Raw genomic sequence first — 16,187 nt, 5'->3', positions numbered from 1 at the left:
TATTTTGTCTTTTGATTTTCATTTATGGTGTTTTGTCATAGAGGGAAAAGTATCAGTCTTAATTTATCTTAATGTGTCAGTTGTAATATAGCTATGAATTCTTTTATGGCTTCTGAGTTTTGTATGATACTTTAAAGAGCTTTTCTCTCTAAGACTGTTCTAAGTATTCCCCAATGAGCTTTCAAATACTTTGTAAAATAAATTTTATCAAAATATAATTTATATGCCATAAGTTACGCCTATTGGATAGGTTTTGACAAATGTATATACCGTGTAACTACCACAACCATGATGAATAACATTTAATTACACCCAAAAGTTCTTTCAGGCCCCTTTACAGTCATTCCCACTCCTCCACCACTAGCACAAAATATTCTTATTTTTTTGTTATTGTCTTTTTATCTGTGATTATTTCCCCCTTGTTGTTTATTTCATCCATCCTCTTGAGCAAGTTAGCCAACACTTTATTTCAGTTTACTTCAAAGAATAAACTCTTTTATTTATGTACTAGTTATGTCATTTTTCTCCTTTAAAATTAACTAGCTGTTTGAGTAAGATGCTTAATTCTTGTTAGGGTGTGTATTTTCCTCTGAGGCGTCTTTACCTGAGTTCCAAAGGTTCTAGAGTGAAGCAGTCATCTCACCATGTCATTTGCATTTACTTTGTTTTTATAAAATGAATGAAATTAATTTTAGCATTTTCCTTTTAGAAGAAGCATTTCCTTTTATAACTGTGACTCTGTGACTATAATTCATAGACTTTCTATCATAGGCACTGATGGAATTAGTACATTTCGCTTTCCTGCTTCAGTCTTCTCTACCAGTCAACTGATTATCTTAGTATTTTCCTTTGCATTGTTAAATATACTTCTACTTCTGTTAGGTTCTAAACAGTTACATTCAGACCAATTATAGTCATTTCTCCCAGAGGGGTGCTTTTTAGACTTTATTCTGCCCTTCCCCCATCTCTCCTTCCCACCAGGAAAGTCCCCAGTCATCTTAGCCAGGGTAAATGAGGGCTTAGTTGATTGGTGGGGAGCTGCTGCCTCCACAAGGGACAGAGTAAATTTAGGTTCTGTCACAGGCTGAGACTCTATCGAAGGAAGCCCAGAACATCCTGCCAGAGCTCCCTGAATATAGCATTACTAGGCTTAAACAGCCCCTGCCTGTCTCTTCGCCTCATGTATCTCGACTAAGCTTAGGGCCCTTCCAGATGGTTCAGGCAGTGAAAACCTCTTTTTGCCTAGTTCTTCATGATTGTAAAAGACTGGATTCCTGAGCACCTCCCCTTCTCCATCTAAGTCTCTCATCTCAATATGGACAAATATTTTCAAACAGTTTGAGGAGAAGTCATGGCAGGAACCTTAAAGGCCTTCCTATACCCGGCCTGGATTAGCTTTCATTTATACTTAACTGTGGCCACACACTTACCATTTATTCCTTATTCCCCCACCTGCATGCCTTTTCTTCACTGGGCTCTTCCCAGGCTCAGAGTTAAGGGAACAGCGCTACCAGAAGACCAGACAGTTGAGAAAGAGCCAACTCTGATAAAACTGATGTCTGTGAAGATCTTTTATCTCCTGGTGCTTGAAAATCCTTTGTTCTACCAAGGAATAGGCTTGGTATCTATTTGTTTCTGGCCTTCCTCCTGTTTCTTTTTAACCCCATCTCTCCTACCCTTTCTGTCCTGAGCCCTCTTTGTGCTGTGCTAAGTCGCTTCAGTCTTGTCCGACTCTGTGCGACCCCACCAGCCTCCTCTGTCCATGGAATTCTCCAGGCAAGAATACGAGAGTGGGTTGCCATTTCCTGCTCCTGGGGATCTTCCTGACCCAGGGGTCGAACCCATGTCTCTTACATCTCCTGCACTGGTGGGCGGGTTCTTTAGCACTAGCAGCCCCTGGCGCTGAGGAATTATCCTCCTTCTCCCATTATGTGTTGCATCGTAAGAGGTCACGTTTGTTTACAAGGTCAAAAGCAGAAAAAAGGAGATTTCTGTCTCAAGCAAATGAATCTATACTTTCAAGTGTCATGATAAAGGCAGGAAATGCTTTTGAAGAAATCCCCCTTCATGCCCCTTAAATCAGACTGCATTGCAGGAGTCTGATCAGGGAGGGAAATCACTTCCCCTTTGGCAGGAGAGCATTACAGCACAAACTCTAGACCACTCTTTTCAGTTGACGAGCAGTCAAACCAGGGCCCTTCCATTCCCTCCCAAGCATCAAGAGCTCATATATTATCATTTAGAGTTTATTTAGTTCTTTGGTGTAATGGCAGAGGAACTAACATGGCTAGTTTCCCAGGACACCTCAGTCATTCCAAGTATCACTTACCAGGTCAGAAAAGTCAAGACATTAGATCCTAAAGATCTGATAGCCTAAGGATCTAGAGCATGGGTTGCATGGATGGCTACATAAAACCCTGGGGCTAATCTGCGGGTGTACAGGATGGTGAACAGCTCAGCTGGGTGGAGCCTGGCTATTAGGCGGCTCCTGGGCTGGCTCGCCGGCGGCTTCTCCACTCTTGCCCTTTCCAGGGAAGATGACTGTAGCGTATGTCACAGGCTTGGAGCTGATCTCAACCTTAGGAGGCAGAGGGGCCACAGAGGGTGGTTCTAGGGGTAGGAGTTTCCCTGACAGGGGATCAGGAGGAAGGTTGGTGTAAGTGGTATCATCAAAGGAAGGTGGTGAGTCAAGCTTGACATATGGTACATCTGATGGCAAATCAACAGCTAGTCCAGAGTCACTGATGTGGTGGACCGCTGAGGAGGGAGCCTATAACAAAAGCAGGCCTGTCAGGCAAAGAGAAAATGCCTCCCTCTACCCCAGTTCCTTGAGGTGGGAAGTTCAGGATCACACTGGATCTGTCTCCGGAATCCTGAGTATGTCTGTGGGCAAGATGGCTTCACTGGGAAGATTTTCAGGCCCCAAGTATCTCCCTAAATCTGGGCAGGTGAATGGCAAAGTGGGAAGGTGGAAGACTATAGTTGGCAAGTTTACGGCATTTAAGAAGTGGATTTGGACCTCATGTGGGTTCCAGTCTTTTCTCCACCCGATCATCCCAGGACTTGTCAGTGAGTATGGCAGAGAGAGGGTCTAGGGAATTTGGCTGGGGGCCTGCAGAGGTTTCTTACCGTGTTTGAGGTTCCACTGCTCTGAGATTGTCCACCAACAGCAAACCTGTTTCCTGGTGGAACAGAAGCACAGACTGCTCCTTGTGCTGACCCAGTGCGTCCCACACATGCACTCTCTTCAGAAACCTTGGCAACCTCTGTTCTAGCCCATACTCAAACATCCCCACTCCCACCAGCAAAGTCTTCCCCCTCCATCTCCCCAGCCCCCACCTCCAGCCAGCCCTAACTCCCCCACTTACAACTTCCACAGCTCCCTTCATCCTGTCTCAGCACTCAAGCCATCTCCTGAAATCCCCCATCTCTTCCAGCCACCTGTCCCCAGTGCCACTGTCTCACCCTACAATTCCTGTCTCTCCCCAGGCCACCTCCCATGGAATCTCTTTGCTCTTCTCCACCTTTCAGCCGCGGGAATTGTAGGGCCTGGGGGCGCTTGCCGAGGCCCATCTGTAAGGGGAGCAGACCTGGATTCCCAGCCTCAAATGCAGGAGTGGCTGATACAGGGCCGGAAGAGCCCTGCTGGGATATGCAGGTGGAGAGCTACCCACCTTTCCTTTTGACCATCACAGCAAGCAGCACCACCGCCACCATCACCAGCAGGCCCAGCAGGAACACAGCACCCCAAATCCAGGGTCTGCTGAGACACACGAAGAAGGAAGTGAGCTTAGCCCTGAACCTGGTGGGGAGCTGCTTGGCAGGAATCCTGGAGAAGTGGCGCAGAGGCACCATTCTTGGTGTGCCATGGTCAGGAGAAAGAGCTTTTTTTTTTTAATGGAATGAGGCAGGCAGACTCAAGCAGGGAAGAAGAGAGACACATTATCAGGGTATCCTGACTGGAGATCTACTGGAATAAAGGGCTCAGTGCTGAACTGGAATAGAGAGGTATGCCTGTCTGTCTGCCTACCTGCCTACCTGTTGAGCAGCTTCCCCAGGAGTGGAGAGAATTGTAAGTTTTCCTTTCGATTTAGTCTGGGGCTCTAAACAAGCTGTATCTTCACCATCACCCTTTCCCAGCCACCCACATACAGTTCTTGTCAGTACCTCTTCTTATCCTGGCTGGTATCCAAAGGGCTGCCGCTGTTTACAGAGTCCAAAGAGGAGCTCTCACCCAGAGTCCCATCCTGATGGATCTCCTCCTCCTCCTCTTTCAGGCCAGGAGCTGAGTGAGAAGGAAGTCCTTATTGAGCAGGGTTCAAGGGCTTGCTGAGATCTGAGGGACTGGGGGAATAAAACTGAGGAAGATCTGGAGTAAGAAACACAAAGGGGTGCTTGGGATATTCCTTAAGGGGCCTCTTATTCTGGAAGTCTAAGTCTTTATCTGATTGTGAACATGCTCGCTTCCCCTCTGCCGCCAGCTCCCAACCTCCCCCTCTGAATTTCTTCTCCTTTACCCGCTCCCCCTGTGCCTAGTCTCAGTCAGGCTGCTCAGACTATGCAGAAACCCCACTGTGTTATCTGTGCCCACTTCCCTTCCCCGCCCCCAGAATAGGCCTCTCTACTCTGAGCTCCTTGGGGACCTTGCTCCCAGCTCTCATCACTTGCTCTCTAAAGGGGCTTTGGCCCAGCCTACTAGACCTCTCTGCATACCTGCAACCTTGTGACCAGCCTTGCAGGTTGGCTGGGCCCCATCCCAAGCTCTGGAGCTAAGGAACATAGGGTCGGTCCTGAAAGGACACGATGCCAGCTGACACTGCTGAGAGCTTTGGCTTAGACCCTGAGACTCAGTTTTGTGACAAGTTTTTTTGTCATTCCAACAATGTGCTCAGCTTCTGTCTGTGGGGCTCAGGGTTGGTTTCTGTCGGCCTGAGGATCTGCCTTGGGAACACAGCAGCCCTCCTAGATCCTCTGAGAGGAGGGTCTTGCCTGGTTCTTAGCAATCGCCATTCCCACTCCCTGCCCCACGGTAAACCAGGAACTGAGACATCATTGACCCCAGCCATGCGGCATATGTCCTGATCTGGTTTTTAAGACCACTGTATCCTCCCTGGATACTGGGCTCTACCCATTTGCCTGAATATCCATCCTCTACAACTCTTGGGGCCCCCACACCTCAGATGTCCCACTGAGGGCACCCATCTCCCTGCCACCCTTCCCCAGCGCACTGTCTTGTGACCATTTGCCGTTTAGGAAGTTCTAACCTTGAGTCACTAGACCTTAGAGTGTCAAGGAAGTGGGAGAACAAAGGGCAGCCAGAGTTAACAGGAGTATGTTTATAATGCGAGTAAAAATTGTGGCCATGAGAGACTCTAATGACAGCTTAGTCCCTCCTCATAACAGATGGAGAAAACCAAAAGGGAAAATGTCTTGATTTCCTTATTTTGGGCCTTTGGCACAAATTACTTAAGAAAGGAATGCTTGAAAATCAAAAAGATGTCAACATCCATAAGAGGAAGGTAGAACAGTCTGCTTCCTCAGGTAGCTGACCATGTTCCCAACAGAACAATTATTTTTTGCAATATTGTACTTTTCTGAGGAATATTTAATACTTTGAAATGTTCTTTTAGTAAATATTTAGACATGAGAAAGTTATAGACTGTAAAAATGAATCCTGTGAAGAGTACTTTGTAAACTGAAATAGGGTCGAGAATATTGACTATATATTGATGAGACACTTTTTCTGTTTTTAAAACTGAATAAGTCAAAGGAATTCAGCCATTGAATGTACCCTGCCTGTTACATGAGACACATACTAGACGCTCAGTGAAGACTTATAAAATAAGGTATAAATTCAGTAGTTTTTAAGCCATTAATCTTAAGCCTGGAACATATACCAAAAAATTAATTCTGGTTGATATGTCTGAATCAAAACTTTGTTTAAAGCATTTCTAAGGGGGAAATAACAGCATATGGTATGTTAAAAATGCTGGATGAGGAGGCCAAGACCCTGAGTAGGGGAAGAAGGATGTGACTTCCTGTGGGGAGACCCACCCATGCAAGAGCGGAAAGGGGACTGCTCTTTGTCTGATTTATCTCAGACTTCTCACCCAGTTTGGCTTCCGTTCCTTGCAGAGCTGTCAAAAGAATATTGGGCATTTGGCCAATATTCCTCACCCACAAGGGCTCCCACCCACCGAGGACCCAAGAGTGGCAGGTTGGGGCAGGAGGGCAGGCCAGGGCTGCTGGCCAGGCTGGGATAACTCACCTGCAGGAAGCACATCCAGAGTGACCCTGTGCACAGTCTGGGGCCCCGAGAGGCCCTCCACCACACAGGCATACTCTCCAGCATCCTCCTCCCGCAGGGCAAGCATCTCCACCTGGAGCAGGCCGCCCCCCAGGTCGGTGAGAAATACGCGGCTGCCAGCTGGGGCCCCGCGATTCACAGCTGATGTCACCAAGGGCTGGCATCCCTCTGGCAGGACCTGGCACCACACCTTTTGTGCCTTGACATCCTGGAGTCGGTAGTGGCACTGCACCAGGATGGAGCTCCCCTTGGGCGCCTGCAGCAGCTCTGGGAGGCTGCCGGTCGAGCCCTGGCCTAGGGAAGGAAAGTTGAGGAAATGTCAGGCAGGGCACCTACTGGTCCACCCACTGCCCAGGGGGTCAGGGGTCTAAAGGTCCACTTCTGGGCCTACACATGTAATTGTTGCCAGGGCAATGCCAATTATCCCTGGGCATGGAGCAGGGTACATGGGGCCCAGGGTGCAGCTCCTTCTGAACCTTACCTACTAGTCGCAGGAGCAGCAGCAGGAGCAGTTTGGGGCCCATGGCTGGGCAAGGAGATGTCAGCTCTGAGGCTCTTCTGGGCACTGACACAGCATTCCCCTGGGGGCAGGAAATTTGGCCTCAGACACTCACGTGGGGCTCTCAATGACCATGGGGTTGGGAAGCAGGCACTGGTGGGCCCCGCCATGGGTGGGGAGAAGGAGCTGTTCCAAGCTCTGGTTGGCTCAGTGCTCCAGATAGGAGTGGGCGAGGCAGAATGAGAAGGCCCAAGGAAATACAGAAGCTTGGGATCCTGGGCACCCCTAAGGAGTGAAGTCAGGGAGGAGGATTATGGCAACCAGGGAGCACTAGAGAAAGGGGGAAGATGATCTTCAGGGTATTCCAAATATAGAATCTGATGATGCAGAGCTGTGAAGGAGGGAAGTAAAATGTCCTCCCCAGGGCCTGAGTCCATCTTAATTTTAAATTCTGTGTGAGTGCCCTACCCGAGCTCTCCAGAGATCATCCAGGAAGCCCCGCCTCGATGGTGCACCCTGGGCTGACGTGTCTTCGCTCCCTGTGCTGAGTGCTCCCTAGACACTTCCGGTGTGGACCACGGTCTCCACTTCCAGGCGCTGCACTACTGCTTTGACAATTAATCGGATATTGAACCTCCTGTACTTATCTCATTTTCATAGCTTTTCTGTCTAGGTTTCCTTCCTTTTTTTTTTTTTTTTTTTCCCCATTGTGTTCTGATTCCTGGAAGATATCCTCATATTTTTTCTTCCATCCCTTCTATTCTTGTCCTTCAAATTTTTATCCCTTAGTGCTTTAAATTTACAGTATTTTTAATTCTCCAAGCATTTTTGATGTATTATTTTTATTTCATGAATGCACTGTCCTCTCTGTCGGAAGACAGTTCTCTGTGAATATGTTCATGTTTCTGCATGATCGGGGCCTTCTCAGGAAAGGTCACTGACCGAGCTTTGTTCCAGGGAGCTTGAAGAGCAAATGTGCCTGGGGAGTTAGAGACAGTGTGTCAGCTCCAGAGAGATTTGCTTCCATCCTTCCCCTTCCTCCCTGGAAATGATCAGGTTCTATTCCGAAGTAAAGATGTCTCTCTCTCCCGCCAGAGAGGAAGATGGGCCAATGCTCAATGTGCCAGATGCTCTATATCAGCTCCAAGTCTCATAATTTGGGGTTCTTCTCCATGACACAAACCCAATCCCTGCACAGGGTCCATCTGGCCCCCATTTGCATCACCTTGTGCAGAACTGGGGCTGGGGATCCTGCACAGAATGTGAGGGGTGAACCTGCTGACACCAGGGATGCGCCAGTGCTCAGACCGGAGCAGGCCAGGTGGGAATGCCTGGGAGGACACACTGCTCTGACCTAGATGCTCATGCCTGCAAAGGGGCCTGGAAAAACCACCCTCCCTCCGTCTTCTGTCCTCCCTGCCCTCCTCCTCCCCTCTCCCTGCTTCCTCCTCCCTCTAGGAGCAAGGGAGCTGAGAATGCGAAGCAGGGACCAGGAGCCTGAGAAAACCGTGTTTAGCCGAGTCTTGTGGACACGGTGATACGGAGACCAGCTGTCCCTGTTCACCTGGGGTGAGGGTTTTCTGGGGACACAGGACTCTCGGTGCTAACACTGGCAGAGTCTCCAGCCGACTGGACACCTGGGTCTCCCTTGTGAGTGATATGGAAGGATGTATGTCTGTCCTGCCAAGGCGTATCAGTCTTTCTTTTATTTCCTTACCAGAAAATTATTTTTGCTCTAATAAGCCAACCTGGGAGATTTGTGTGAGGAGGAGAACTGTCTTCAATATTTATTGAGTGCCTAAAACAGACATAGTCCCCCACTGGGTGCCTGGGACAGAAGTGGCAAGGACCCAGTGACATGTCCTCTCACCAGGCGTTTGAGAAGAGGAAGAAAGCCAGTGCTTATGCAGGACCTACTATGTGCCAGACAGCTGGCCAGGGACTTTCATGTTATTTCTTTCAATCTCATAAAAACCCACCAAAGTAGGGTTGTTGGGGTTTGGTTTGGTGTTGGGATTTTTGTTTGTCTTTATGTGCAAGGAGCCTGAGGCTCAGAGCAGTTAAGGAACTTGCTCAAGGTTTCTTAAGGAGGCAAACTTCACATTGGAAAACGCTTTCAGTTCAGTGTGCACTCGAGAGTGAAAGGCGGGGGATCCCAGGGTGGATGTCTCTGACCTGGCCAAGCAGGAAGGAGCAAAGGCTGAGCTCCCAAGAGCAGGAAAGTTCCAGCAGCACCCCTCCACCAGGCACACCCCCAGAGCCTCCCCTTCTGTCCCTTCACTCCCGGTGCTCAGGCGGGGTGGGCGGGAGGGCGCTGGCGTGGGCTCGGTTTGGGCTCTGCTCTGTCTTGGCTCCTAGACTGTGCCTGTGTCTGCAGGAAGGAGACGACTGCACCAGGACCCAATGGGGAAGTTTCACTGGAGTGCAGCTGAGTCAGGGAGGCCAGGGAAACACAGACTAGACCAGGATCCAAGAGCTGGGGGCAGAGGCCAGCAGAACAGCCTCGACGGGAGTGGGTGGGGCAGGGCTGTGACAAGGGGAGTGACCTGTTAACCTGAGGCTGATACACAGGGCTGCACTGGGGGCTCTTTCCCAGTGATTCCAAACCCCAGGGACTCGCATCCAGGTTAGGGAGCAATGCAGCCACATGTGGCCGTGGAGAGGGACTCCTGGCCTTCCGCTCTGAGGCCGGGACAGAGAGCCTGCAGATATGGCCAGCCCACTTCCTCCTCGAGGACAGCCCGCCTTCAGGGTAGCTTCCATCTAGTTTCCCCTCATGCTTGGTGCAGGAGGTGTGTGTGTGTGTTAAAGAGAGAGATGAGGTTCCCCAAGCTGCCTTGGTTGTTCCCAGTGTCTCGAACACTCTTCCTGCCTTGCTTCCCTGAGGTGTTTCTCAAGTGGTGCCTCCTGACTACCCTTTAGAATTGCATCATTCCCCGGGCTTTCTGCCCTCCCCGCACTCCCAACCAGCTGACTGACCGACATTGTATTTGTCTGTCTGCCTTCTTCCCATTAGATCAAGGCTCTGTGTGGGAAGAAATCTTTGCTTGTCTTGTTCACTGTTGTGTCTCCAATGCCTGGACTGGTACCTGGCACAGAAAATAACAGTTTTTATTGAATAAGTACATGAATAAATAAGTAGGATTGGGACTTCCCTGGTAGTCCTGTGGTTAGGACTCCATACTTCCACTGCTGGGGCCCAGGTTCAATCCCTGGTCAGGGAACTAAGATGCTGCAAGCTATGCAGCGTGGCTAAAAAAAAAAGAGGGGGGATTATTTTAAATAAATAAGTAGGGTTGAGCTAGAGGGAAGGGCACCTGGAAAGTCAAGTGAAAGTAGGATTTCCAGGCTGCACAGGGGACTCTGGGTAAATCTTTCCCTTTTGAGCCTCAGTTTCCCTTCTATACGATGAGAGGCTTGGGGCTTGGACCAGTAGTCCCTAGCTCTGGTATGCTGTGCCGACAACCCAAGCCCTTGCCATTTCTCTGGAGGGAGCATAACACGATAAAAACAAACCTCTAGGGAGACGAATGGATGAGTCAGCTGGGAACTGGATGGTCTTTGGGGGGCTTGAGACAGGCAGAGGGAGGGGGGCCTGGGGTGGGGGCCCAGCAATAATCATAGGGAACGAGTGGACGGGAGGCAAGAGGATGAGAGAAGATGCTAGAGAAATTCCACAGAGGGAAGCAGGGCTTGGTAATCAGATCTCTAGGAGGGAGAGAGAAGACTTAAAAAGTTGGGCCAGCTTGGAGCCTGTGGAAATGGAAGAACGTGGTATTCTAAGACCCTGGACCCTAAGGAGCCAGACCTTCTGACTTCTCCTCGTCGGTATTCACTCTCCTAGCCTTGTAGCAAAAGAGAAGACCTTCATGACACCCTAAACCATCAAAGAAACATGAAGTCTTTGGTTTATTTGTGAGACTGTTTAATGGCCAATGTCCAGAAGTTGGAGGTATCCTTCCCACCTCCCATGAGCACACATGCGTGCGTGAGCACACACACACGCGCGCGTGCTTCCACGGCCAAAGGAAGAAGGGTAGAGGCAGAGCGGCCTTTTGCCAAAGCAGAGCCAGGAGACTTGGTGGCCAAGGGGCGGGTGTGCAGCAGGCTGGAGTGATCCGTGCAGACCTCTCCTGAACCTCTCTCCACTGAGGGTCCTCCTCTCTCATGTGTCTCTCAGCTCTGCAACAGACAGGGTACTCACTCAGTGCCTCTCTGCCCCACCTCTCCAGCCCCCGGCCACCACTGTGCTCTCCAAGCTCACCTGTCAGAGTTTGGAGCTGGTAACCTGGGTTGTGACCACAGTCTGATCCACTGGCCTGGGGTGGCCGTTGTTTCCGCCCATGGCAGGCTGCAGCCCAGAGGGCGCTGGCTGCTAGAAGCTTGCTGAGAAAGATGCAGGCCAGGAGGAAAAGGATGGAAGTGGGTGGGAAGGGGCTCTCCTCTTCCGAAAGGCTCCTTGGAGAAACAAAGAGGGCATGTGGGAGGCCATGAGGGGACACACACGCTGGAATCTGTCCTCAGAGAAGGAATGGGGAGACCTCAGGAGCTCTGGGGGCTGGGGACACCTCCCCCACCCACTGCCAGCCCTGGATGAGGCTTTATGGGGCTTGGGGGAGCCTGTAGTCAGGAGACCTGAGTTCCAGGCATGGATCTGCCAGCTGAGTACTTTCAAACAACCACCGCCCTTGCTGAGCGGTTTTCTGCCTTCATGATGGTATGATGTGTTGTGGTGTGTTTTTGTGTGTGTGTGCACACACATGTGCACTTCATGGTTATACTAACAGTGTTTAAACACCAGTACATAGTCAAGAACCAGTCAGAACTGATTCTGGTCCCGTCAGGGAAGCAGGGATCAGGGGGTACAAGTTTTGTGCTGAAATATTAATCCTAAAACTTTCATTGTTGCTGAACTGTGAGGATTCTGTCTGAGGGCTGCCAGGGGAAGGGGTGGGAGGCCAGTCATTCAAGAATCTTGGAGCATCAGCTATTTATAAACTGTTAGGGAAGTTTTGCAATATTTTAACAACTGGTACAGTCACACCAACACACACTGGCGGGTTGGAGGGGTGTTTAGACAAGATCATATATAGATCCCTTCCTGTTCCAGTTGCCTTGGGATCTGTACTTCTGGCACCCCCCGCCCCCCAGCTGCCACCCCATGCCTGGGCTCTGCAGGGTGGAGTCTACCCAGGGATCTTAGCAAAGACATGTCACTATACCTGGAGATGCTGTGCTCCACCTGGGCATTCTCGAAGCTCTCGGACCCCTCAGGGATCCAGAGATCTCCAGGGTCCTGGTAATCACGGGGGTCTGTGGGAGACAGAGCCTGTGAGCTGCTAGTCCCCTTCTTGAAGCCACAGTGGAGAGGACCCCTCTGAGTGGGGTGAAGCTCTCTGGGACCTCACCCTGTGTGGATCAAGTTGTTAACGTCTCTGAGCCTCAGTTTCCTCACCTGTAGAGTGGAGCAGTTAGGAACCCCTTCTTAATAATTGTGTTGCAGGATTCAGTGAGAACAGCCTGTGTAGTGCCCATCCCCTCAAGGAGCTCAGTGACTGCACCCCCACCCTCCCATCACACAGGGTCTTTGGGAAGAGCAAACGAGACGATCGGTGTTTCTGAAAGTCCGGTGTGGACTGTCAAGCTGGCTGTACCAGCTACAGATATTATTGTTATTGTTATTCTTGTTACTCTTTTCCTGCTGTATCTGTGGGAGTCAGCTGAGCCTTAGACTCTGATAGGATCGCGGTGTTTCCTCGCCACCTACTTCCATGGAGATGGGGTTTGGGGTCTAAGGCAGATGGTCTCACCTACCCTCCCCATCTTAGACAAGTTTTCGACCTTCATTTCCATGATAAGGGGCCATGTTAGGGGGAAGAGTTGGACAAAGAGAGAGTCAGAAAAGGGATCTGTAACCTCAGATTTGTCTGGGACACAGGAGACACAGACAGAACGCTTTCCTGGAGGGCACCTCTGTGCAAGCTCAGGGGCGAGAAGGACCCCAGCACTCCCTGTCTCACCTAGTTAAACCGGGAATGACGATCCCAAGCAGTTAGCAGCAGGAGACTGGGCCGAGGGCTGTCACTGCCCCCAAGCACTGTAAAACTCTGTTGCTTGTTTCTTACGGGAGCCATATGGGGTCAGCGGCACTGACTCCATCACCACCATTTAAAGATGGGGAAATGGAGGCCCAGAGAAGAGAAGCAGTTGCCCCGGGTCACAGCAGTGTTCCTTTCTGGGCCTGTTTTTCTGTACCAAGTTGGTGCTTAATCTACATCGGTAGGTGCATTGGGTGGTTGGGTGAGGGAATGAGTGAATGTCCTCCTACTCCTTAAGGACCACCTCAGGGCTCACATCCCAACGGGATGCCAGATGGATAAAGCTGTTTGGAGGGGAGCAGGACCACAGCTAGCTCCTAAGTGTCTGTAAAGGAAGGACTGTACCCTTCCTGCAAGCGATGCAGTCCTCCACCAGGGGGCGCAGCCTGGAACGGGGCACGGGGCTGGATGGCGACCCCTCGCGCAGTCAGCAATCGGCACAACCAGCCGCAGTGGCCCTCAGTTGGGCAGGGGGACAAAATCCACACCGTGGGACCTCCCAGGGCCCCCAAAAGCCCCGAGGGTGGTCGATCCTGTGCTCAGAGCCCCAGCCTCAGGGCGGGGTGCAGTCAGCCGCCCACTCACCAGCCAGCACCTCCACCAGGACCTTCCTGAGGGTGTCAGCCTCGCTGCCGTGGAGGCTCTGGCACTGGTAGAGGCCAGCGTCGTGGGCTTGAAGATTCCGCAGCGTGATGGTGAGTGTGCCCCCCAGGGCGTCATCTGTGATGGCCGTGCTCCCGTTGCGCCTCTTCAGGAAGGACAGCAGCCACGAGGGGTGGGTGCTGACCACTTGCTGGCACAGGCCTTCTTCACCCAGCTGGCGGCACCAGGCTTTGCGTCTCCCCCAGTGCTTGAAGGAGTTGTAGGGGCAGGAGACCCGCAGGGACCGGCCCATCGTGCCCTGGAACACCGTGGTGTTGTGCGCTCCGGACAGCTCTGGGGAGGAGACGTTCCTTCACTGCACCGTGTGTTTACTGAACACCTACTATGCTCACTGAACAGAAGAGACAGCAGTCCTGCCCGTAAGGAACTCAGGTCTACATAAGCTGGGAAGAGGTGGCAAAGCCCAAGTGTGTGTTTATAGGAAGTGAGGAAACCAGGAACCCTGGGTCCTGGGTCTGGGTCTGGCTTTATCACCACTGGACTTGTTGGACCACTTTAGAGAAGTAATTGACCCTCTCTGAGCCTATTTCCAGAGACATTTGGTCTTGAAGTTCCTGCCGGTCCTAGTCCACACGTGTTCTTCCTGTTACAGGGGATCATGCCCTCGTCTCTCCCCCTCCATCTCAAGAGAGCAAGGCCCGTGGCCTCTCAGGCCTGGGGCTGGTCCCACGGGGTGCTGAACGCTCCCTCCCCATGCCCACCATGCTTGCTAACTCTGCAGCTGCCCATGCCAGTAGCAGCCCCACATTCTCCTCTTTGTGACCTTTAGCTTCCTGCTTCCCTATTTCTGTGGCTTTGTTCCCCTTTCAGGAGAGATGCATCTCAGAGCTATTTTGGGGGAAACATGAGGCTGCTATTTTAGGGACCCTCCTTGGGGTGGGGGAGCGCCAGTCTGATGCCAGGGCAGGGGCTGAAAGAGAATCACCCAGCACCCTCTGCCTCAGCCTCCCTTCTCTTCAATCCCTTTGTCAACCACATGGGTGACAGAAACTTGCCAGGATTAGGGAGCTGGTGGCCTGCCTTTTGGAACCAGAGAGACCTGATAAGCAATATCCCCCATACCACCCTGTCCATCTGCCTCCAGGCAGACCAACATCCCCCCGCTTTCCCTGATCCACCTCCAGCTAAGAAACTCCAGCTTCACTGGAACATTGTCTCCCTCCAACACCATGTGACTTTTCCTCTGGTGGGAGCAAGAAGCATCCCCCAATGAGAAAATGCTGTCATGTGCAAAATTCTGGGGTGCTCATCCCTGCAGCTCAATCACAGAACCTTCAGCCCCCAGGGCTGAGGACAGGAGGACCTTCAGAGCCCAGGAGGGGTACCCCAAAGATGCCGATTCCCAGTGCTGGGTTCTTTTCTCCCTCCCACCCTGCTACTCCTCTGGGACTAGTTTTATGCTCAAGTGGTTCAAAATGTTAGGGACTCTTACCAGTGCTCCCCAAACTTCCCCCAACTACTAGCTAGTGCCTGAGATGCCACCATCAGAACTCCTCCTCTTTCTAGGTGTCCAAATCCAGCAGCCTCTGATGCCTCCACCAGCATAAAGAGCTGATACTGGGGAGGAAGGGGAAGCGTGGAGAATACGGGGCACAGTGGGAAGTGGGGGTGCAGGACAGGCGGAGGATTTCAGCCGTCTTTAGAGTGTGGCTCAGCGCTTCCCACCCACCCACTTGCCACAGACTCAAGGAAGGGGAGGGAGAGTCAGCAGCGGAGGGAGGGACTCCTACCTGTGACAGCGAGCAGGATGAGCAGCCCGACAAGCTCCATGTCACCCTTCCCTTGTGGAGGACAGATGCAGGGTGCCTTGTGCAAGATCTCGTCTTTTCACGAGGGTCGGGCTCCCCAGACACTGCCCACAGGAACTGGCTCCTGGAGGTTGAGCAATCGTCAGGACTGGGATCTGGCTTCATGATTCAGGGAGGGGGAGCAGAGCGGGGGAGGTGAAGACGGGAGAGGAGGAGCCACCGCTGCAGCCCAGCAGGGGGTGCTGTGGATCCCAGACCGCTGAGAGGGCGGCTCACGGGCCAGCCCGTACCAGCCTTCTCATTGGTTGAGAAGATTATCCTTTCTCCACTCATTTGCCTTAGTATCTTCACTGAAAGTCATTTGACATGTAGGTCTCCATCCTGACTGTCCATTCTGTTCCTTTGATCTATGTGTTGGTCTTTTACCAACCACACCCCACCTTGACTACTCATTGGGGCTTTACTTTTTTTTATTGGAGTACAATTGCTTTACGATGTTGTGTTTCTGCTGTACTAACAAAGTGAGTCAGCTGTATGTATACATACATCCCCTCCCTCTTGAGCCTCCCTCCCACCCCTGCCCCCAATGCCGACCCTCCAGGTCATCACAGAGCTCTGAGCTGGGCTCCCTGAGCTCTACAGCAGCTTCCCACTAGCTGTCTATTTCACACAGGGTAGTGAATATATGTCGGTGCTATTTTCCCAATTCATTCCACCCTCTCCTTCTCTCTCTTAGTCCACATCTCTACATTTATATCTCTATTCCTGCCCTGCAAATAGGTTCATCAATACCATTTTTCTAGATTCCATACATATGCATTTAATATGCAATATTTGTTTCTCTTTCTGACACTTCACTCCATATGACAGGC

General features: G+C 51.3%; 2 protein-coding genes across 2 annotated transcripts; both read right to left on the bottom strand.

Annotated features, from left to right (window-relative positions):
• On the bottom strand, positions 2,238–6,831 carry TREML1 (triggering receptor expressed on myeloid cells like 1). The gene is made up of 6 exons (XM_005696299.2): positions 6,789–6,831; positions 6,269–6,601; positions 4,168–4,270; positions 3,675–3,763; positions 3,130–3,182; positions 2,238–2,770 (listed from the first exon to the last, which is right to left on the bottom strand). Exons 1-6 carry the CDS (start codon positions 6,829–6,831, stop codon positions 2,456–2,458), a joined length of 936 nt encoding a protein of 311 aa, XP_005696356.1. The 3' UTR covers positions 2,238–2,455.
• On the bottom strand, positions 10,713–15,423 carry TREM2 (triggering receptor expressed on myeloid cells 2). The gene is made up of 5 exons (XM_005696300.3): positions 15,298–15,423; positions 13,490–13,840; positions 12,029–12,119; positions 11,071–11,264; positions 10,713–10,988 (listed from the first exon to the last, which is right to left on the bottom strand). The coding sequence occupies exons 1-5, from the start codon at positions 15,335–15,337 to the stop codon at positions 10,972–10,974; spliced, it is 693 nt and encodes a 230-aa protein (XP_005696357.1). The 5' UTR covers positions 15,338–15,423; the 3' UTR covers positions 10,713–10,971.

The sequence above is a fragment of the Capra hircus genome, chromosome 23 (genome assembly GCF_001704415.2).
Source record: "Capra hircus breed San Clemente chromosome 23, ASM170441v1, whole genome shotgun sequence".
Taxonomy (NCBI): Eukaryota; Metazoa; Chordata; class Mammalia; order Artiodactyla; family Bovidae; genus Capra; species Capra hircus.
This window is presented reverse-complemented; position numbering and strand designations above follow the sequence as displayed.